This window comes from Heteronotia binoei, chromosome 5 (assembly GCF_032191835.1).
Source record: "Heteronotia binoei isolate CCM8104 ecotype False Entrance Well chromosome 5, APGP_CSIRO_Hbin_v1, whole genome shotgun sequence".
NCBI classification, from domain to species: domain Eukaryota; kingdom Metazoa; phylum Chordata; class Lepidosauria; order Squamata; family Gekkonidae; genus Heteronotia; species Heteronotia binoei.
In genome coordinates, this window is record NC_083227.1 from 156,282,957 (window position 1) to 156,307,330 (window position 24,374).

Consider the following 24,374-nt stretch of genomic DNA (forward strand, 5'->3'; position numbering starts at 1 on the left):
AAAAAATGTCCAGCGCCCTTCTTGTGAGTCTATCATAGTTGCCTCACCCATAGTTGTTCGATGGGTTATCTGTAATAGAGTTTCAGCATGATTGCAGAGGAAAACCAGAAAGACCATACTCAAATAGGTTAGCAGCAAGGGGGGAGGGGTTTTACAAAGCTATATAGGCTGTTACTGCTTCTCACTTGTCACAGTTGCGTACATCTGGCACCATCCTCTGTACAGCAATAGCAAACTCCAGTTATATCATTCTTTATTGATAGCTGCTGTGTAGGCAGCTCAGACGTAGCTTATTAGTCTATGAACTTCTCAAATAAATAATCGTTCTCTCACTCGCTTCCCCATATTGACTGTGGGTTAAATTTTTTTTTTTACCCTTGTATGAACTCTCTTTACAATTCATGAACCCCTGGTAAGCAGAGTCTGACTTGTTAAACCTTCCCTTCAGCAATCCACCTGTTTTTCTGATAGATGTCACTCTAGAGGGGAAACATACATTACAACCACTGAGCTTTATATAATGCCTGTTGTTTTTATTTCTTCGTTCGGTAGCTGTTTCAAAGTTCCCCCGCTGTGATATTTTGCAGCAAGGAATCTCAGCAGTCATCATTTAAGTAAGCAGGGATCATACAAGACTGCAGAACTGAAACGTGCACATCCTCGAGCACTTCACAGAAGTCAGGACTAAATAAATGTCAGATTCCCCTTTTAAAAAAAAAAGCTGACAGGTATTTGTGGGTTCTGAATCCCTTGACGTTGGGAGCTGAGCTGATTTGTCAGAGATACTAGCCTGCGAACTGGGGTGAGGCAGCAGTTCAACAGCACACCTACATGGTGGTATGTTAGCCTTTCTGCAGAGTTCCAAGGACATTAGCTTATTACATGCTGAAGTTTTTTTAAGCTACTGTATAAACCTTTACACTGTCTCTTAAAGGTAAAATGAAAAGTTTTATTCCACCAAGTCATTGTTAGGGATGGGCACAAACAGGTTCAGGAACCCAACATTGGCCCAGGCTTGGCCAGTTCAGAGTTCGCAAACCAATGTTCAGGGAAGGCACCTTTCCCGAACGTTTACTGGACTTGTGGGCAGTTTAGTTCGGCTGTTCATGGCTAGCCATTTAAACCTGACAGCGGAGTGGCACAGGGTCCACCAAGCTGTTAGGTTTAAATGGCTGTGAGCTATTAAATCCCTCCGTTTCACTCCCTCTTTGAAGTGGAGGGAAGCAAAACTGATGTGTTAAATGGCTACCAGCCATTTAAACCTAACAGCTGACTGGCAAACCTGTTTCACTCCCTCTTTGAAGTGGAGGGAAGCCAAACTGATGGGTTAAATGGCTGCCAGCCATTTAAACCGAACAGCTGACTGGCGAACCTGTTAGACCCCTCATTTTCTGTGGAGAAATGCCTTATCTCCTGGGTGGTTGGTAATGAGCATGGCTTGTATGTTTTAACCATTTTTTCCTCTGAGCTAAAAACATGCAGGAGCAGGGAGGATGTTAGCCCATGGTTTTCCAGATGCAGAAATGTTAACGGGACTTATTAGAAACAATGGGATGGTCCAGTCCACGCACACACTCCTTCTCCAAGCAAGGAATAGAGGTGGAGATATTAATGGCTAGAGAGATTACAGGAAAGGACTACCTGGAGACAACAGGAAAAGAAGCCTTGACCTGGGCTGACAGGGGTCAAGGTGGAGGAGACAGTTTTGTTAAAACTGCCTTGCAAGGGGAAGGTGGTCTCTCTATTCCTTGGGATGCTGAACTGAACAGACCTCTTGTCTGAGGATGGGAGCAGGTAGCCGTTTTTGGACCTTACAGCTGACCCAAAGAGCTGGAAGCATTTGTTAAGGTAATGGAAAACCTTTAGAGAACTAGGACACCTAAGATAAAGAGCCTGTCCTGATTTTAACATCTAATTAGGGCTTGTTTTAAAGAGAGGAACAAAGGATTTGTGTTTTATGAATTTCTTTTGTTCTTCCTTACTTTAATCTGGCATTGTGCTAAGAATATGCTTGTAAACATTTTAATAAATACTTTAAATTTTTGATTCTGGAAGTGGCTGTCTGTACCACATAGACCCCCACTGTTTTGGACACACTTTTAAAAGGGAGCCCTAGGAGGGGGGAAGGCAAGCAGTTGGTAACTGGCTCTTCCCTCAGGCACAAACAAGGCATTAATTTGTCCCCATGATGGCCAGGTGCTGGGCTAGCAGGAGACACTGGGGCAAAACTAGGCTCCCCAATCCCCCGGTCCTAGCGGGGGATCCCCCGGTTTTACAGGCTTCCCCCCCGCCCCCAGCCAGCTGGCCGGAAGGGGAAGCCCCTCCCCCACAGCCACCATGTACCTCTAGATCTCCCTGCAAACAGGTCCGGTTTTAAAATGTGTGTGTTCCTTTAAATTGGAGCAGGAAGCAGGAAGTACTTCATGGAGAAGGGTTAGCAACAGCAGACCTTGTCAGAATGCAGCCCCTCGTTGTTTTGCTTTCGTTTCAGACAAGCGAGTGTGTGTGTAAAAGGGAGCAGCATAGCCCCTCATTTCCAGACCTCATTTTGGAGGCACCAGAGTTAAGTGTGTGTGTGAGTGAGAGAGTGGGGAAGGGAGGGAACTCTATTATTCCCTAAGGAGACTTATTCTCATAGGAAATAATGGAGAATTGATCCGTGGGTATCTGGGGTTCTGGGGGGGGCTGTTTTTTGAGGTAGAGGCACCAAATTTGCAGCATAGCATCCAGTACCTCTCCCCAAAATACCCCCCAAGCTTCAAAAAGATTGGACCAGGGGGTCCAATTCTATGAGCCCCCAAAGAAGGTGCCCCTATCCTTCATTATTTTCTATGGAGGGAAGGGATTTAAAAGATGTGCAGTCATTTTAAATGTGATGGCCAGAACTCCGTTTGAAGTTCAGTTGTGCTTGTCACACCCTTGCTTCTGACTCCGCCCCCAATGTCTCCTGGCTCCACCCCCAAAGTCCCCAGATATTTCTTGAATTGGACTTGGCAACCCTAGGCAAAGCCTCTGAGCTTGGAAGGGGAACTGGGAGACCTGGTCCTCTCAGCAGGAAGCCCCTATATTGACAGGGGCAGCTACCGGGAGAGAGAAAAGAAAAGAAGAGTTGGGGACCCCAAAGAGGGCAAGGCAGAAACGGGGCCTGCAGGCCAGAGCTGGCTTGCTATGCCACAGTTTCAGATACAAATATGTGGCACAGTGTTTAACTATTGCTTCTCAAGTCCTTACCTCTCTTTCCTCCAGTAACATTATTGATATCAGGGTTTCCCCTCCAGCATTTAGAGTGATTAGGATCATAGAGTCCTGAGTTCAGATTCCCACTTTGCCGCGATGCTCACTAGATGACCTTGACCCAGTCAGTCTCTTGGCTTAATCTACCTAAAGTGGAAGCATGGACCTTGAATGCAGACCTGAATTCTTTGAGGGAAGAATGGAATCATAAATTAATCTAAACGATGTATTGGGATGTCTGCTATCCAGGGGAAACATTTATTGAGCTTGTTTGTTAAAGTACTGGCAACTGCTGACTGCTACCGAAATCAAAGAAACGTGCCCCATGTAGTGCTAGGTTTTCAACTAGGAGAGAACAATCTCTTCACAGGCAGCCTTCCTGCAGGCACACGGAATGTGTTGTGCAGTATTGACAGGCTATTGTGATGTGGCATGATAATACGTCTAGAAAAGTGTTGAAATTGACTTTATAAATAAGGAGACTATTTACGAGATAACAAAATGAGGCAAAATGTATGGTTGCAAAATGCAATAGTAATGCATTTTGATATCATACAGTCTTTGCTTTGCACTGGAAGAACGGTAGGTCAGTCCACAGGAGCATTAAGACATACGTAGGCCTCAGATTCAGTGGGAGCTCACAGAAGCTCACAAATAATCAAGTTTGCTTATTTTGGGAACTTCAATGAACCTTCGCTGACAGGCAAAGGGATGACATGGTTGTGGGGGGGACCTGCTATGACTGTAGGGGTTTAGCAAGGTGTAACTGGGTTTATATCAAGGCTCGACAGTTCTCCCTCTTGCCCCCCTCTGACCTTTCCCAACTCCACAGCTTGGCGATGGAGGTGAAACAGTGAGAGAAATGGAAGTGGTGTCACTCTGACACTTTCTGAGACCTTTCTGAGACTTCCTCCTCCTCCTTCTGAGAGTTCCACCTCCTTGTCCATTGAATAGTAGGTGCAGCTGCATAACAATCCCTGGATGAGCTCCACCACCTCTTTTTCTACAAAATGACCACTGTATGCAAAAAATTTAGAGTCAGTCAGAGAATTGACTCTAACCTGTCTCTAGCAGTTACAGATCTACTCTTCTTTGCCTGTCACTATACAGGATCAAAGGATTTCTTTCAGAAGTAATGGTAGAATTAAAACGTATGGTTCTTCTTATGTGACAATTTATGTAAAAAAGGTAAAATTTATGCAAGATGAAAGGATCATATCTCCTACACGTTCTCCTTTTGTGAGTGAATTCATAGTGATTTTCAGCATAGGCAATGGATTTTTAATACAAAGATTTTATCAAACTCCCATACCAAAACGACTGCCAGAAGTATCTTAAAGCAGCACTGAAAAAAGCAAATTCAGATGGAAGCCGAAATTAAAACAAATTCATCGACCTACATAAAATATCATACCAATAAAATGAACAGAAAAATGAGCAGAATAAACTAATGAAAACAAATGTATATATATTAAGTAATAGGCATGGGGACAAACGGGACCACAAATTGCGATTCGTGCATGAATTGGGCCAATTTGTGGTTCGTTCTGAACTCATTCGTTTGATCTTGTCCCACCTAAACAGGAACATGAACCGGCTTTTTTCCCCCTTGGCATGTCATTTGATTTGGTTTGTTTGTCCAGACAGCCTGGTGTGATTCCCCCAGCCCCCAGTTGCTTACTGAGGACACCTGCTTTGGGTGGCTGTAGGTCAGCCCTCCCCCTCTCTAAATTCAATTCACACCAAACTTGGAGAGCATGTACAGGAGAGTCTGCTGAAGAGTTTGCCATAAATTTGGTGTCTCAAGCCTATTGAGGGGCCATTCTTCACCTTCCCAAAACAAACCACAAAATGGGTCAGGAAGTCTACCCCCCACACACACACACAAATCAACATAAACCAACAAATCAAGCAACTCAACATACCATGAATTGAAATGAACCACCATTTTTGCATTCTGTGCCCATCCTTACTAAGTACAAATAAACAGAACAAGGGGGGACTCAGAACACTCACAAGGAGAACCCTGCCCACCACCACCCTTTCCTGACAGACAGCCTACCGTTTAGCACTATCACTGCCTCCCCGTCTTCACTCCCCTAGGGTTGTATTGTTCCATCTACACTGGCTCCAAAGCTGGGGTCCAAAGCAGACGTTTATTTATGCATTTACTTTTATTTATTGTCTGCCTCTCTCACTGGGACTCAAAGTGGATGACAAAGTGAAAGCAAATGCAATAAATGGGATTGAGACATCTAATAAACACTGTAATAGGGCTAGGGTCGCAGAAATCTAAAACAGCATAAAGTATTAGACACAATGCGTTACACAATGCAGAAAATGGTATTACGTAAGTATAAAATAATGAGAACAAAAATCATAATGTACAGCAAATAGATAGTATCTTCATATGAACTATCCTTTGGTTCCCAGTCCCACGAAAGCACTTTTTTATGTTCACCATGGGCCTTATTCCTACTTTCATTATTATGTAGCCCTTTTATCTTTATAATATAAATCTCTTCCCATGTCAGGATTCCACAAGGTGGGCACAGCAACAGAGAATACATGAGTACAGGCAGTTGTTTATCTTGCCATTTGCAGATCTCCATTAGTCTCCAGTTTGGTGTAGTGGTTAAGTGTGCAGACTCTTATCTGGGAGAACCGGGTTTGATTCCCCACTCCTCCACTTGCACCTGCTGGCATGGCCTTGGGTCAGCCATAGCTCTGGCAGAGGTTGTCCTTGAAAGGGCAGCTGCTGTGAGAGCCCTCTCCAGCCCCACCCACCTCACAGGGTGTCTGTTGTGGGGGAGGAAGGTAAAGGAGATTGCGAGCCGCTCTGAGACTCTTCGGAGTGGAGGGCGGGATATAAATCCAATATCTTCATCTACCTCACAGGATGTCTGTTGTGGGGGAGGAAGGTAAATGAGATTGTGAGCCGCTCTGAGACTCTTTGGAGTGGAGGGCGGGATATAAATCCAATATCTTCATCTACCTCACAGGATGTCTGTTGTGGGGGAGGAAGGTAAATGAGATTGTGAGCCGCTCTGAGACTCTTTGGAGTGGAGGGCGGGATAGAAATCCAATATCTTCATCTACCTCACAGGGTGTCTGTTGTGGGGGGGAAGGGAAAGGAGATTGTGAGCCACTCTGAGACTCTTCGGAGTGGAGGGCGGGATATAAATCCAATATCTTCATCTACCTCACAGGGTGTCTGTTGTGGGGGAGGAAGGGAAAGGAGATTGTGAGCCGCTCTGAGACTCTTCAGAGTGGAGGATGGGATAGAAATCCAGTATCTTCATCTACCTCACAGGGTGTCTGTTGTGGCGGAGGAAGGGAAAGGAGATTGTGAGCCGCTCTGAGACTCTTCGGAGTGGAGGGCGGGATATAAATCCAATATCTTCATCTACCTCACAGGGTGTCTGTTGTGGGGGAGGAAGGGAAAGGAGATTGTGAGCCGCTCTGAGACTCTTCGGAGTGGAGGGCGGGATATAAATCCAATATCTTCTTCTTCTTCGTCTGAAAGAAGTAAATACTATACAGAGCTGCGATTTGGATCAGGGCCCAGCAGGGAGGGAAGAGGATATTTAAAACTCCAAACTCATATAATAATAATAATAATAATTTTTAATTTATATCCCACCCTCTCCGTTGAAGCAGGCTCAGGGCGGCTCACATAATGTAACATAAATACAGCATTACAGTAGTCGATAATAACAAACAAAATACCCCGATTTAGATTATTACATTAGTTAAGCATTAAAACATCAGTAAAACAATTTAAAACACAGATTAATCTGGTGCTACCAATACCACATAGGTCGCATAGTGATGCTGTAATACTTCCACATTAAAAAGCCAGCTGCAAGAGGACGGTCTTACAGGCCCGGCGGAACTGGTTAAGGTCCCGCAAGGCCCGTACCTCTTCTGGTAGCTGGTTCCACCAGCGGGGTGCTGTAACCGAGAAGGCCCTCTCTCCTCTAAACCAGGCATCCTGCGCTATTGATAGCCATAGGAATGAAGATACGTCACATTCTTTGTTTCTGCTCTCTCCTGTTGACTTGCTTTAATATAGGCCCTTTCTGTACTGGTGGTTTCTCTCACTTTCGCAGTGCCTCCCTGTCGTGTTATTTTTTTTTCCATTCTGCATCCCCCCCCCCCCCCCCCACTTTCACCTTGCATTACTGTCGGGTTTTTCAAAAGTTCCGCATTGATTTTCATCCTTCAGATCTCGGTTCGCTGTTTCCCCAGCTTATCTGAAACCTGTTTTGTGCTGATTTATCCTATTGTTTCACTCCAAACCGAAGTAGTTCATAAGCAAACCAATTCCCTTGGGTTTTTCAACTCTGCCGTTTTTCCACCCTTGGAGGCCATTCTTCCACCACACGCGTTGAGGACATTCTTCCCAACTGACACCTTCCACATAACGTTAAAATGGTGCCTTGTTGAAAAAAAGGATTTGAATAGGGGTGTGCAAATTTCTTTTTACTGTATTTTTTGGCTGGGCTGCTATCGCCTTCTGCCCAGTTTAAACCGAGCGGCTAGAGAAGGCACCCCAACTGGGCTTACAGTGCATGGGGAGGGAGGATCCAGTGGTTCCCTTCTGACACAGCTCCCTGCTGCCTTCTCCTGCCGCCTAGTTTAAACCAGGCAGCAGGAGAGGGCAGCCCAGGCGGACTCGTGTGTATAGGGATTTAATAGCTTCTTGCAGGCTCAGCTCCACATTGCCTAAAATCTGGGTCCCAGTTTAAATCTTTATTTTGCCATAAGTCCTCCAAAATTCCGTGAGGCTTTATTTCCAAGCAGTTGTGCATAGAACTGCTGTCTAAAACTGTGCTGAAGGCAAAAAAATTGGCAAGTGTGCCAATTGCAAAAGCAAGACGGGGAAGACAAGATCAAATCCTTGCTGAGCCATGAAGCTTACTAGGGGCGTTTTCGCACTGACCTTAATCGGCAGCGACGTCCCTCTCCACCGCGCAGGATCTGCGCGGATTTCGCACCAATTGCTGTGGAGCACCCGGAAGAGCCGCAAAGTCCCACGGCTTTGGGGCCCAAATGGAAACTGGTTTTTGGCGGTTTCCATTTGCGCCGCAAAAGCCACGGGACTTTGCGGCTCTCCGGGTGCTCCGCAGCAATTGGTGCAAAATCCGCGCAGATCGTGCGCGGTGAAGAGGGACGTCGCTGCCGATTAAGGTCAGTGCGAAAACGCCCTAGGTGAACTTGGCTAGTTATTCCCTCACACAATATAATCTACCTCACAGGGGTTGTCGTGGCAGGATAATATGGGGTGAAAGAGATTCAGGTTCCTTGGAGGAGAGCTGGGATGGATATATAAGAAATAAAATTCTTAAAGCCACAAGGATCCTGGGTTGGTTTGTTTTTTTAAAAAAAAATACCTCCTCGTGCAAGCCACTATCAGAGCTCCTCATTAACTCATTATTTCCCCCTCTCTCCAGTCCCATCATATTAGTTTTTAACAATATTCTAGTATTCTTTTCTCCAGGTTCCTTATATTTATGCTTAGATGTAAGATTAGAATCTGTGGTAGGGCACACAGGCCTATGGTTTCCAGCCTCCTGGAACTACAGGGGTGGGAGGAGAGAAGACGTAGTAGTTGTAGTAGTCGTGGGGGAGCTTGGATTTATACCCTGCCTTCACTTGGAGTCTCAGAGCAGCTTACAATCTTCTTTCCCTTTCCCTCCCCACAACGAACACCTTTCAAGGTTGGTGGGGCCGAGAGAGCTCTTTTGAGAACTGCTCATGAGAAAGCAGCTCTTTCAAGAACTGTGACTTACCCAAAGTCACTCAGCAGGTACATGTGAAGGAAGTGAGGAATCAAACCTGGTTTTCCCAGATTAGAGTCCACACTTATAACCGCTACTCCAAACTAGTACAGTGATCGGTTACCCTGTATGCAGTGGCAGCTTTGGCAGATGGACTATATGGTGTCATATCTGCTGAACTCCCCCCCCCACCCCCCCAAAAAACTGTTCCTTCCTAGATACACTCATATCTTCTCAGCACCTAGGCAGCTCCAGCTTGGTTCTGATTGGCTGGGTCAGTTCCAAGCCAGCCTGCTTTCAGTCTTGCCTATCAGTTTCCCCTCAGCCTTACAAGAGTTGATGCTTCTTGCAGTTGTCTTCAGGCTTGGTCCCCACTTCCTTCATTTGCCCTGAGTCTAGCATCTTTCCAATTGGCTGCAATATCAAAGTTTTGCGTTAAGGGTGCCTGGGCTACCTGCTTCACCACCCCACACAGGTTGAGAGTGCTGTTAGCATCTTGAAAGGGCTACACACTTGCCTGCCAATCATGCGGGAGTGAAAAGTGTTTCGGGAGCCGAGGGATCCCAATGCGCCATGCAGGCAAGGGTGTGTGTGGCTGCCCCCTCTCATCTGACCTTAACAAGAGGTCAGAGGTTCTACTGCTGCTGTGCATTGATAGGGTCTCCCCTTTGTCTTGCAGTCTACTCACTACATCACACTGGCTCTAAGAAAGATTAGCTGAATGTTCCTAGATTCTATGCATCTTTAAAGATTTTGGCAGTCTCTGGAAGCCTAAAATTAAAATATTGCCTTCTTGTTTTAAATTACAAACAAAAAAACAACAACTTTGGGATGCCATCCCTTCCAACCGACCAGCTAGCCACCGAGCTTGTGTTCCTGTTGGGAAATACATGTTAAAATCAGAGGCTTGGAATGGCAATAATTGGAGTCGAGGCTTAAGCTGATCAAAAGAAATAAAGTTTACTAGAAAACATCAGGATAGGGTACTTGGGATAAAACAGAAAAACAATTTCGCTTACCAGCTAGTCTAAATATGTCTGTCCTACACGACTACATTCTTTTGTGAGTCTGTTCTTCTCCCCAAAAAGCATTTCGCCAGGAAGAAGAGCAATTCAGCTTGCATGCAAGATCAAAGCATTTCACATCTAACATCCTTTCTGACCCATGTTCTAATCCCAAGCGGGTAAAAGAAGAACCAACCCACAATTGGGTTTAGGTCACTGTCGGACTTGGAACTTCAAAGTAAAATGGACCATCATTTGTAGCAAAGTTAATCCATTTATTTGAGAACTTGTTGTCTGGGATAGGAACGGGTTGAGATTGATACAATTCAAAGCAAAGCATACTATTTTAACCTCTAACATCAAAAGCTAAACTATAAAACCATTCTCACACTTTTGGGAGGCAATTGCCGGTTCCCATGCCCCCTTATCTCTTTCTCAAGGAAGGAACCCTGCTGGTTACCTTGAGTCTCACTATCTTCAAAGTCCTGCTACATTTGTTAGTGCTATGCAAGGAATTCCCATGGGAGTTAGTAGTTGTTACAAAAGTGTTTGAAATGCAAGCCTTTATTCACACGGTTAGTGGAGTCATTCAAAATGGAGTTAGTTAGGGCAAGGAGGCATGAACAGTTTAAAGCACATTTAAACAAGTAAGTTCCAGTGTCTGACAATCACAATACATCACTTCCTCTATCAGGTAAACAAACAGTTAACTCTATCATGGCTGGAATGTGCATAGCTTGTATTCCAACAGTTCCTCTATGGGTCACCATGCCCAGAATAGCCCAGCAGTGGCGAGCTGAAGGGGGTGAGAGAGCAGGGAGAAGATAAAGGGGAGGGTGCAGTGTGCCCCCCCCCATCCTTTGCACATGCACTCAGCCAAGTCAATGACAACTGGACACAGTAGCCCAGAGGTCACAAGTGACGTTATAACTACAATTAAGCAAAAAATGTAGAGTTCGGTTGTAGATGCAGAATGCATACGCAGAATACACAGTAAATAAACCAGAGAAAAAAGAATAGGGCAGAGGGCAGGAACACAAATCCGAAGTCAATATTAAAGGCTCGACTGCTCTGGAGTAAGCTGAAGTGGACGGTATATGCGGAAAGGGCCTACTGTGGATTGTTTTGTTCTATTCAAGGGGGCTAATGCGTTAGGAATTCTTATTGACTGATCGATGGATATTATTTATATCTCGCTTTTTGACCTCTGCTATTATGGGAGCTGTGCAAAAGTAGACTGCGTGGTCTTCACATATACTTTCAGTACCTACAGTTATGCATCTCTTTGACATCATAACGTTTGTTTGTAGCTGCTAGTTTTTTTGCTCCAGATCTGTCCAAAGAGACTGCAGTAGAAAAGTGAAGAACAGAATAAAAATCTTAACTGGCATGTAGGACGTCTTTGGGAAAAGGCTTTATGATGCAGTAAAGCTCGCTTTACATCTTTGCGCTCTATGGAGTGACTTACAGCGCATTACTTATTCACAAGCTGCAGCAGCTCCAGACGAGCAGAGCGCTGTTGTGCTGAGCTCTTTATGCTAATGCAAAAGGGTTGGTTGGTTTTGGAAAGCTGTCCTAATGAGGAACTTGGGGACAAACAGCAGGTACGCTGATAGATTTCTCTGCAAGCAAGCAAGCAAACAAACAAACCTCCCCTCTTGGCTTGGCCATATTGCCTGCTTAATTTGAAAATTGGGTGAGCACAGCTGGTATACTGGGCCTGCGGTTTCAGTTTACTATTTACAGCTGAAACAATCACGTACTCTTGTTGAAAGGTCACAGTAGTTCTTCACGCATCTCCCCCACCCCATTGTGTATTTCTTCTTCAGTGAAGTATCATTGCCATGTCCTAGGGAAAGCAAATATCCTGGGAAACATTTGGATAAATCAAAACAGTAAGAAACAATATTGGGAGGGGGATGCCATTATTACTCAAAAATCTGGTCTCAAGTTAAATCCTGATAATTTTGGCTCAAGCTTGCCTTGTGGCTCTTTCACCTATCGTTTAGGCCAAAGGTTATGTCAGGTCTAGCATCTCTCATCCATCCATCTCACTTTCAGGTAGAAACAGACAAGAACATCCGTTTGTCCAGGTCCTTCAGTATTTCATAAATATATAGGGTTGCCAAGTCCAATCCCAGAAATATCTGGGGACTTTGGGGGTGGAGCCAGGAGACACTGGGGTGGAGCTAGGGGGAGGGGGGAAATGGCGCCGGGGAGCGTGGCGAGCCACCCCGTCTTGGAGCGGGCGACACCGCTGCGCAGCTGCCGCCTCTTCTCCACTCGCCGTGGCTGCTCCTCCGAGATGGGCTCAGGCTGAGTCCATCTCGGAGGAGCAGCTGCGGTGGGGCAGGGGCGGCAGAGGCATGGCGGCCTCGCCCGCTCCGCCTCTGGGGTGGAATCGGAGGGGGGCTGGAGGCGGGCTGGGGGCGTGGCGAGCTGCGAGTCCAGGTCCTAGAAGGGCCCGGATTTGCGGCTTGCCATGCTCCTGGCCTGCCTCCACCCTTCCCTTCTCTGGTTTTGCCTGTGCTGCTGCCGCCTCTTGGCTGCTCCTCCGAGATGGGCTCAGCCTGGGCCCATCTCGAAGGAGCAGCTGCAGTGGACGGGGAGGGGGCTGCAGCGGCGCGGCGGCCTCGCCCGCTCCGGGATGGGGCGGCTCACCATGCTCCCCGGCACTGTTTCCCCCCCTCCCGCCGCTTCTGTTTTTTGGGGGAGCGGGGGAAGAGGGTGGAAATCCTGGGGTCTCCCGCCAAGGCGGGAGGGTTGGGAAGCCTATAAATATATGTCCCCTATATTCATTGAGAACACTCCCACTTCCCCATTACACATTTTGGAAAGGTCTGTGCTGTCTGCTGTATTCATTTACTTTGCAGGAACCTGTGTCTTCCACTGAGAGGGTTTTCTACACTGGTTTAAAGATATATTAGAAAAATATAATTGCCCTACAATAGCCTAAATAACTAAACTTTTTCATAGTTCAGAACTCAGCAGCTGCAATGGAAGGATTAGTAGACCATGCTTGATGCCTTAGTGCATTTCCTTGTCAGACCTTAACTCAGTTTCCTGTACCGCACACCTCTTTTTTTCCATGCTGAAATGTCAAGTGTTTCATTCTCCCTCCACGATACCCCCCCCCCCCTCACCCTGTTTGGCATAGTTTGAAGGCCTGTTGTTTCCCTCTCAGGAGATAAATTGCGAGACAGATTTTAACACCTCTGTGTGGCACCTGCAGTGACTGGAAGATTAGCTGTTGATTAGCCCATTTGTCATTGTGTAGAAACGGCTGGGGGGAAAGGCAGGAGAAATGAGAGCAGTGCCTTTAACGCCGTGGCAGACCTTTCAGTCGACATTCCTCCATGACTCAGCAGCACAAGAGAAAGCCCTTAGAAAAAAACAGGTTTTGGAAAAAAATGCCATAAGTCTTCAGTAACACGGAGAGGATAGTGATTTACCCTGAGGAAGCGTGAAATCTTTTTTAAAAAATCTGTTTGGCTTCAGAAGCCAAAGTGGGCTGAAGAGCCATCAGTAGCTGCTCCCGTCTTTGACCCATACATCTTCATTTGACCAGAGACAAATCTTGGAGGGCACATGATGCAGCAACTTTGTTGAAGCTAAGCAGATCTGGGTCTGATAATGACTGTAGAGGAGATCTCTAGGAAACTGCTTATGTTCACCTTCTGTTCTATGACGAAAGAAAAGTGTGATATAAATGCAATTATAAACAAACATGAATAGCTGGATGTTTAGCAAACAAATATGTTAGTCATATATGTTAATGCACTGTTTATGCAGCCTGAAAATGGTTTGGTTGAGTTGTTTTTCTGCATTTTGACAGATGGGGGTGATTACTAGGTAAAGTTTCCTGCTCGTACAGTTATTGCCATGAAAACAGACGTTGTATGCATTATCCCATGAAACATTTCCCAAGGTGATTCTTTGTAGTAGGGGTGTCACCATCTTCATCACAAACGAGTTTGCCAGGCAAGCTTACCATAATTGATTGCAATGATTCTGGTGAGCTAATCTTATGATTATTTCATTACTGTGGGCAGGGCTTCTTTTTTGGTCGCAGGAACTCATTTGCATATTAGGCCACACACCCCTGATGTAGCCAATCCTCCAAGAGTTTACGGTAGTCCCTGTAATGAAAGCCCTGTAAGTTCTTGAAGGATTGGCTACATGAGAGGGGTGTGGCCTAATATGCAAATGAGTTCCTGCGACAAAAAAAGTCTTGCGTGTGGAGAACATCCTGGACTCCTTATGAACTTGCTGCTAGCAAATAGCACTTGTTGTGGCACCAGCTACAATTGACTTGAATGAATCCTATTGAAACACATGAAGTTCTTCTGCAAGGGTGGAAATAAAACAAGGAACAGATCATAAAAACCAAGGGAATGGGTCAAACAGTGACTGAAAGCAGAATGAGCTACAATCCTCTTTCTTGGAAGTAAGCCTCATTGAATAAAATATGACTTACTTCTGAGTAGAGCAGCCACACGAAATTAATTAACCCCCATAGGTTTTGAGCAGGAACACAGAGGAACGCAGTTCCGGCTGGCTTGATGTCAGGGGGTGTGGTCTAATATGTACGTGAATTCCTGCTGGACTTTTTCTACAAAAAAGCCCTATGTGAAACAATGGTGATGTCAGGGGGTGTGGCTAAATATGTAAACAAGTTCCTGCTGGGCTTTTTCTACCCCAAAAGTCCTGGTAATCATTCATAGATTATTTTTATTACCAAAGTTCAGGGCTTTTTTTTTTTTTTAGCAAGAACACAGTTTTTGGCTTGGTGTTGGGTGTGTGTGTGTGTGGCCTAATATGCAAATGAGTTCAGGGGGTGGCCTAATATGCAAATGAGTTCCTGTTGGGCTTTTTATACAAAAAAAGGCCTGCCAAAGTTTATTAGTACTGATGAGTAAAAAAGCAATCAAGTGCAAAAATGAGAAAGGGAGAAAAGTTTAACCAAGGAAGATAGGATTGTGGCGATTTCCAGAACTGTTTTGGTCTCCCTGTCCACTTCTAAGTAAGTCTGTCCCCAGTCTTATTGTACCTGAAGAGACCATAATAAACCCATTCATTTGTTCTTCTGGACCCATTCCTAGTTTTATGGGAAATCCCCAAACGTTCTTCCAAACTGCTTATACACAGGAAATCCATGCCAGCCAGTTATTAGAACCATTTATGGGACAGTGGAAAGTAGAGATCTATTTCAAAAATAATTTTGAAAGATATTTATAAATTATAATAGATTTAAATAAATTATAATAGATTTAAATAAGTCTGCAAAGACAAAGTATGCCTGTACAGTAGTGGGTCTGCTAGAGGCAACATGCATGCCACCTGGTAAACGCTAGTGAATGGTTTGCCAATGAGTTGATCTGATCATCAAAAAATCAGTTGCATATTCATGTGGGGATTTGAACCCACAAGAATTCAGGCATCCCTGCTTTGTAAATGAATAATTTTCTCAAGATTGTTTTAGGAACGGTTATGTGACAATCACTCCAACGTCATTTTCCTTATGTACATGCTCATGGGAGCGCTTCAAAATCGATATGAGAGTTGAAAATATTAATCCAGAATTGTCCAAGTATTTGTCCCATGCCTTCCAGAACAGGAAATCACAATCAAATGTAAAATTCATATCTGCACATTCCTTTGTAAAGCCACTGTATGAAGAACAACAGTTTTCTTTTCATTGTTTTTCCAGTGGACTGTTCTGTGAAAACCCTCCACCAATGGTTCTGCTCCAGACTAGCCCCTGCGACCACTACGAATGCCAAAATGGAGCTCAGTGCATTGTAGTACAGCAAGAACCAGTCTGCCGTTGTCTGGCTGGCTTTGCCGGCCAGAAGTGCGAGAAACTCATCACTGTCAATTTTGTCGGGAAGGATTCCTACGTTGAATTGCCGCCAGCCAAAATCCGCTCTCAAGCAAACATCTCCCTCCAGGTAAATTTAAAGCGGTTCTAATCTTTTGGGGTTCTTTTATCCCCTGCAATGTGTATTTATTGACAATTGTAATTGCAAAGAACTTAAGTAAAGGGCTAGAGCATTCATTATTCTCGGTAAACACAATTTTATTGATAACATATGGTAACCATATCCATTAATACCTTCTTTTTATCTATCCCATATGCTATTTTCTAGTCCCCCCTCCCCCCCGTTACTTGACTCCCACCGAAGTTATATACTTAAAATACTAACATTTAAAGGTACCCTTAAACCATAATAACCTATATTCATATTCTACTTTTTTCTAGTATTATCATTATCAAAAAATTGTCCAATATCCTTTTATATTCCATTCTTCTTCTACGTAACGTCTAAACTTTTCCCACTCCTTTTCATACACTTCCAAATCATAGTCTGTTAAGATTCTTGTTAGTTTGTCCATGTTATAAATTTTACAATCCAATCCCATTTTTCTGGTATTTTTTCTTGCTTCCGTAACTGCGCATACCAGGTCCTAGCCGCTGAAAGCAAGTGCCAGATCAAAGTTCTATCTTCCTTTGGAAATTTTTCCATTTGTAATCCCAATAAAAAAGTCTCTGCTACTTTCTTAGCGCCTGAATGCTATACAGCCCCCTACTCTCATCCATAATGAAAAGTAGCACATGAGCTTTCTAACAGCTATCTGCTGCAGGCTTCCTTTCATAAGCTCCTGATACACATTCCGTTTAGGATTCTACACATTTTTTCCCTATACATGATATTCTTGAAGCACAAAATACATGTCGGCTTTTTCCATTTTTGACACTTCTCAATAATATGTGAAGCCGCTGCCATACTCTCTGGTTTCTGCCTGCATCCAGAAGCAAAATATTTCATGTGACCCGTGAACCATGGCACATTCAGTTGCAAAGGCCAAATGCAGTGTCAAGTTGGCAGATTCAATAACGAGTCTTCGTTGAAACAAAGTATCTAGTTTATTGATATCATGGCTCTCGACTACAGTAAGATTGAAAGACTAAAGATCATACAGTAGAATGCAATCATATAAGGTACACTTCAAAGGGATTCTTGAGGGAGGGGTACTATGCAGGGCACATTCACACATTGATGTTACAATTTCTTTCTCAGGCCTGGTTTGGCCTTGAGCGTCTCTTGGCTCCAACCTCCCCCGATGCCAAGCCTGAGAAGGCACGATAAACCTGTTCACATATTCCCATTTCAAAGCAATGCTACATAACAAAGGAAGGGAGGGAGATGAGGAGAGTTCAAGCTAGCTGCAGTGAAATACAGTATGGCTTTACCCAGGATGCTTTTCTCCTGAACCAGTGTTTGAGTGCAGGCTTGACCAAAGTTAGGAGCAGACTTTACATGCAGAGCCTGATTTCAAAAACAGGTTCATGACAAAAGTGTATTTTGGATGATAAAACGAAAGGCAAACTTGTTTACTACATGGATGTCACGCAGATGGTGTCCTCAAAGCTTATTTTGCAGTTAAAATATTGCTTCTCCATCTGGTAGTTAATTGGCACTCGAGTTAAAAAAAAAATGTAACTAAGCATCTCTTAAAACAGGATTAAGGAGTCCCTCTTAATAAAAAAATTCATAAGCAAATAAAAGTTATTTTCAATTTGACAGCTTAGGAAATTAATTTGAAATTAAAAACAATGTGTTGACTCTTCTCTGCCTTTGCATGTTGTGATTTATCTCACAAGCTGAAAAATCTCTGTTGTTATATTTGCTGTAGCAGTAATTTGAGCTGTTGTTTGTTCTTTCTAACTACTTCAATATTTGTATTTTGAGGTCCTTTGTTAAAAAAAAAAAGTGCTAGGGATAGGGTGATGGAAACTGCAAGCATAGCAGCTATAATGGTGCTGAGTGTAATGGATCACAATCTAAAAGCCACTGGATGGACTGCCATTGCAACAATACTAGTGAAGAGGGTTATTGCTGCTGAGCAGACCTCCTTTTAGCGGTAAAGAGATATTCTTCCTGCATTTCTCATAAGGAAATGCTAACTTACTGTAGCTTGCCTGTTTGTTAACTAAGCGTGTTGCAGATCACATCTCTCTTTATAAGTTCTCTGACTGATACATTTGTCTAGAACGTTTTATGTTACAATTTAAATGTGCTTCTAAGCCGCTTCAGGCTGTCAGTAAAGTAGAATAAACTGACTTAAATAACAGTTATTTTTCTCTGAGTGGGGAGTTACACTATTTGATGAACTTTGTTAGCCATTTTGATGGGGGATATCACATTCAATCCTTGGCCACAATCCAGTCATTTTACAGACAAATCCTGAGCATAGTTCTTCTAAGTCTACAGAAGTCAATGGGTTTAGAGAAGCATAATTTTGTTTAGGATTGCATTGATGTACATTCAGAACTCCTGGTGTGTGAAAGCATTCCACTTTCTTCTGACCAAGGGAAGTATTTGACTCTTGCATAGACTTTTCCCAGTTATGTTTCTGATAGTACAGAAATTGGGTAAATTTAAGTGTCAATGGGCATTGGTGCTGGAGAGAAAACACCACCTTGGATAGAATAACACAGTAGCTATAATTCATCCACAGAGATGCCCATCAAGCGTCTGTAAATGCCACATCAAATACAACACACTGTTAATTATCTACTTACTTAACTGCCTTCAGTGATATGGAAGAAATGCTTCAATGCCAGGTTTATTGTAACATCACATACTATAACAGTTTTTCTAAGTATGCAGAAATATATTCTGTGTACACTCCTCTTTTTAATGTATCCCCATTAATAATTTTCACTTTTTTTGTTCACAGGTAGCAACAGATAAAGACAATGGCATTTTATTATATAAAGGAGACAATGATCCTTTGGCTTTAGAGCTATATCAAGGCCATGTGAGGCTTATCTATGACACCTTGACTTCTCCACCGACAACTATATACAGGTAAATGATCTAATTCATATATTTTGGGCTTTGGGATTCATCCAAGGGATTAATCAGCAAAATTCTGAATAAGAAAATAAAATTACATCTCTGGTATAACTTGTTTTCTTCCCCTTTGTTGCATGGAATTTGAGTGTGTGAGTTGAAAAGGGGAAATCAGTTTTTGTTGTAAGTATGTAAAATGTGTTTTTCTAATAGCCTAAGCACATTCTATCTTGAGAAATTAATATAGCATATCCCTAGGTTTCCCAAACTCCCACTGGGGGTGGGATTTCCCCCAATTTCATGGCCCCCAACCTGCTGGCACGGAGTGGACTGCTGAGAGGATCCCCGCCCCTAAAGAGCTCCACCAGGCATGGCACAATGACATCACCTGGAAATGATGTCATGCCAGGCACAGCACGTGGGGACCCTCTAGCAATTTGGAAAAAGCTATGGTTTTGTGCATGGATTCTCTAACACTTTGGGGAAAACTCTAAGGTGCCAAAGAGTTTCCCCCAAAATTGCTAGAGCGTCCCTGCGCAGCGTGCCCAGCGTGACGTCATTTCTGGGTTATGTCATTACGCTGTGGTACTGCGCACGTGCAAAAAAAAAAATCCCTGCCCGCAGCTGGTGGGGACTTGGCAACCCTACATATTCCCCCAAAATCTAGGCCAAGAAATTAGTTGTTCAACTATTTAATCAGTTGTTCAGCTGTGGCATGGGATCAGTTGTTCAGCTATATAAAATCTATGTTGCCTTGTGGTATTACTTGATATTAATTTACAATACCTTTTAAAAGTTTTTTTTTAAAAAAAAACCCAGCCATTTTATTTTCACAATTTCAAATTTTCCTTATTAGGTTATGGGAAAGTATGGAAAGGAAGGAAAAGGCAGTGGTGCTATTGTTTTTCTTTTTAAATTTTGCTTTCTAAAGACTCTCACTCAGCCCCATAGTTAGGAGCCGCAGGGGGAGGGGCCCTTTAAATTGTGCAGGAGGCTAGTAACTGCTCCTGCCACCCCTCCTGCATAATTTAGACCCCACCAATCAGCTGATTTCTGGGCCCTATGAATGGCATGGAAGGGGCAGCAGCTACTCCTGGGGTGGGCCCCCAAAAACCCTGTCGGGGCCAGGCCCCATGGGCCCCTGGTTAGCTCCGGGCCTACATCTCACTTCACTTCATGTAGGCTTCGGGCTCCTGGGCCCCTGGTTAGCTCCGAGCCTACATCTCACTTCTGTTCAGAATTTTTCTTTTATTGCAGTATTGCGTTTTGATCCAAACTAGAAATCCAAAATTTCTAGTTAAAATGAATGGATGGAGCACCCTTGAACTAATGTTTATCCAAATATCTTTTTAATAGTGAAAAAAAAAATGTTAAAGTATAGAATCACAGTCCATCTAGTGCAAGGCAGAACAATTTCACCTCTGAGCAGAGAGAAACTGATAACTAATAGATAAATCCCCGGCATTCACCAGGGATCAATCTGAGACCAAGTATGCCACAAGCAAAAAAGCATTGCAGAAAGGTGTTTTCAGAGTAAACAGCGCTAGATGACTTGTACAGGTAAGGCCCATCACACCCCACAATGGAAAGATAAAAACTGTCATTAGTCACTCTAGCCTGGAGGGATAATACTTTTCTGACCACAAATACAGTCATCAAACTCTAAAAACAGCTTATTACTTCACAGTCAATTGCGTTGGCCACAGGCGCACCCTTATTTTACACAACAAGTACATGTAAATGTTAATTAAAAAATGCATGTCCTTAAACATGCATTGGGAAACCAAAGCCCTAATACGGCTCTTAAATTTGTGGCATGGGTGGTTAAGTACTCATGTCACCTGTTTGTATTTCATACATTCACTGTAGTAACTCTTGGTGTGCTCTGGTGCCTCTCTAATATGTGCAGAACCCAACTACTGACACCCCCCCCCAAAAAAAAACCTGTATTAGTGGCAGCTTCTTAGCATCCAGTGTCCTGCCTGAACTTAGTTGTGGTGATTTCTGCTGCCTCAGATGGAACCGGGCTGAATTTACTTGCACAGTAAACTTAAAAGGACTAGTTTTATGTACAGAGAAACAGGAAGCTGCTTAAAGATTCTCTGTTCTCCCTGTGAGCGTTTTTTAATACTCAGGAAACAAAGCAGGATGGGTAATTATCTCAGTCTGGAGCTGCCGTCTGTTCCGTTTAGGGGGCTGCATTGTACACGGAGGAGAAGCAAGCTCAGTAGGCTGCTTTCTATGCTGGTGGTGTATGGACTAATTAGGCAGTGCATTGACTTCGAGCGAGCTCTGTACGGAACAGAAAGGGCAATCATTAGGTCTGAGCTAGCCTGTCTACCCGTTGAAAAGATTTGGGGAGTGTTTTACTTTCACTAGTGATTATAGCCTGGTGGGATAGGCATGGAAACAGACTCTTTTATTCTGCAGCTAATCCTAATTGATTCCATGTTATAGCAAAGCCAAGTCGTTACAGCAGTTTTATGCCGCTAATTAGAACATAGGGGAAGGCTCATTAGCTGCAGACGACACATGAGGTGACAGATCACAGCCGCGTGCCTGCTCTCCGTTGTTGATAGCAGAAATCTACAGCGACAAGGGGCTCTTTCTGATAGCACAGAGTTTTACGGATCCTCTCCTTCCTGGCAAAGTTACCCGCGGTGCTAAGCATCAGTGTGCTCATTATTCCGGTGCCCTTCATATTGACCAAGGAGGAGGTCTCCATTTGGAATGACGCCTCATTACCATAAGATTAATGGCCTGCTGGCTGGCGGTGTTGTGCACCGTGTGATCTGTTGAGATGGTGAAAGCTGCAGCTTAATGTGATGCCCTTTCTGAAATGTCACTCTAATCTTTTATTAGTTTAAGGAGAACAGCAGAATGGGGATTAGCATCAGACCTGATAGGGAAAGATTTGGGCTCAGGGAGAAAAACTGCAGCTAAAGAATGTCAAAAGGTGGGGCGAGGGAGAGTTTCTCAGTTGATTTGGTTTTCTTTGCTTTAATGGGTGGGTCACTTCCTTTTGATTCCCATGACTGTATCTACATGGATGTTTTTTGCTCTGTTTGGGCTACACTGGGGCTTTTTTTGAGCAGGAACACACAGGGACGCAGTTCTGGCTGGCTTGGTGTCAGTGGGTGTGGCCTAATATGCAAATGAGTTCCTGCTGGGCTTTTTCTTCAAAAAGCACAGTGCAAAACAATGGTGACATCAGGGGTGTGTGGCCTAATATGCAAATGAGTTTCTGCTGGGGGGGTTTCTACCAAAAAAAGCCCTGGGCTTCATTAACTCAATGCTGTTGTCAGGAATAGAACAAAACAGGAGTCGAGCGCACCTTTAAGACCTACGAAGTTTTATTCAGAACCTAAGCTTTCATGTGCTCCAAGCACACTTCATCAGACGAAGAATCGGGTACAGTGGGCAGAGCTACATATAGCTGGTAGGCAGTGGTTTAGAATGCAAAATAGTACAAATTTAAGATCCAGTGACAGAATAGTAAAATTAACCAAGTGAGCAAACGGTTGATCTGGGTAGCATGAATATGCAAAAGCAATAAAACAGCAATATGTCAAAATGTGAGAATGTCTATCATTCTGTTATATAAGCCTGGGTCAAAAAGAGGGCATTACTTTCTCAGAATGTTTTTCCATCCAACTGATTTCCCTTTTAACATGTAACATACATACAGTTTGTCATTAGAAGAAAAATGCATTAAAATATAGTGGAAGATGGGCTTAGTATACATAATAAGATGAACAGCCAATATCCCTAATTGAGTATGCCAATACAGATAAAAGAGAAATACATTGGGTAGTGATGTTCTGAGCAATGTTCTCATGATGTCGTCCTCTATTTATCCTGACAATGTATGCAATGTTGAGGACTGAATGTCATGTAGTAGGTATTTGTCTCTGCAAAAGTTCTGAGACACTCCTGAGTCTAAAATCCACATCCCACATGCAGCAGCCACATCTGTGACCACCAATGTGACCTTCTGACTGTGTGAAGAGTTGTGAGGTGGCCCTCCAAGTCTGCCTCTCTTCTTCCACTCCAGGCATGATCGTCTCAGGTGCTTTGTAGACCCACAGCAGAAGCATCTGTGTACTTTCAGAGCAACGTGAGACGCCTCTCCGTGCTTTTTGCTCTCTGCTCGGCTGGTCTCGCAGCTGGCCCCTTTTGCCTCCTCCACTGTATGCATTTTTGCAGTTTACACCAACTTTGGTACTTATTTCAGCCCCTGTGGCCACCATTTCCCTCCCCCACACTAAAGGGGTTTCTTTTTTGGGGGGGGAGGGGTAATTTGAGAATTGCTAGATCACTATAGTGTTATAACATTGCAGTTATCTATTGTCACAATCTACTAATTCCCAGTTTTCATTTAAAAATAAAGAATCTAGCCCTTTGCATTGGAGAATTTATAAGGGGAAATGCGCTACAACTACACAACAAAAAGGCTAGAGATCGCCATTAAAAATGAAAGTGGGGAACTAATATATCATGAAAGTAGAATATTTATTTTATGTTGTTTATTTTGTTGTATTCAATTTATATCCCGCCCTTTCCTGCAGGCTTAGAGCAGGTAATAACATAGTAAACTATTAAAACATCTTTACAATTAAAACAATGTTAAACAACATTTTAAACAACGTAACATAGAGCCCTATCTCTACAGCAATCCACAAAGTAATTAGAGCACAATCATTGATAAAGAGGAAGCCACTGCTTCAATGAAAGGCCTGATGGGAGAGCTCCATCTTACAGGCCCTGCATGTTATGATTCTGTAGCCTATGGAGTTTATGGAAAACAGTGTCAAATAATGATGTATATATATTATTATTTATTAAACAACTGAAGGGAAAAGTTCACATCTATGACAGTGTGATCCCACCTTGTGACACTTGTGGTTTTGAGAAGAGCAACAAAACCAAGTTTTGTTACAGTAGTGGTATCAAACCCAAATCTGACTGAAGGTATACCCTTTGTACTTCTGTTAGACACTCTAGTTACCTGTTCACTCTGTTCATTCTCAGAGGATTGTTGCCTAGGAGAGACTATCTCTTGTTTTACACTTTTGGTTTCCTCTGATAAGGGGAGTGTGACCTGCGAAGGCAATTCATTAGCATGCACTCTGTGCCAATTCTGGTCTTCACAAAAATTGGCAGACCTTCTAAAGCTTAGCGTTTGATGTTCATTAGAAAACCTGTATGCCTTCATTAGCGGCCCTGTGGCACAGAGAAGTAAAGCAGCAGTACTGCAGTACTGTGGTCTGAACTCTCTGAGTTCGATTCTGGCGTAAGCTGGATTCAGGTAGCCGACCCAAGGTTGACTCAGCCTTCCATCCTTCCGAGGTTGGTAAAATGAATACCCAGCTTGCTGGGGGGAAAGTGTAAAAGACTGGGGAAGGCAATGGCAAACCACCCCGTAAAAAGTCTACCATGAAAACGTTGTGAAAGCAACGTCACCCCAGAGTCGGAAATGACTGGTGCTTGCA

The 24,374-nt window shown here is 43.7% G+C and overlaps 1 protein-coding gene across 1 annotated transcript in view; it reads left to right on the forward strand.

The window, feature by feature from the left end:
- SLIT3 (slit guidance ligand 3) overlaps positions 1 to 24,374 on the forward strand; it is an 884,772-nt gene that overhangs the window by 819,395 nt on the left and 41,003 nt on the right. Inside the window, exons 31-32 of the mRNA XM_060240620.1 lie at positions 15,732 to 15,972; positions 18,767 to 18,897. Of these exons, the coding sequence (XP_060096603.1) occupies positions 15,732 to 15,972; positions 18,767 to 18,897 (372 nt within the window). The remainder of the gene's footprint in view (positions 1 to 15,731; positions 15,973 to 18,766; positions 18,898 to 24,374) is intronic.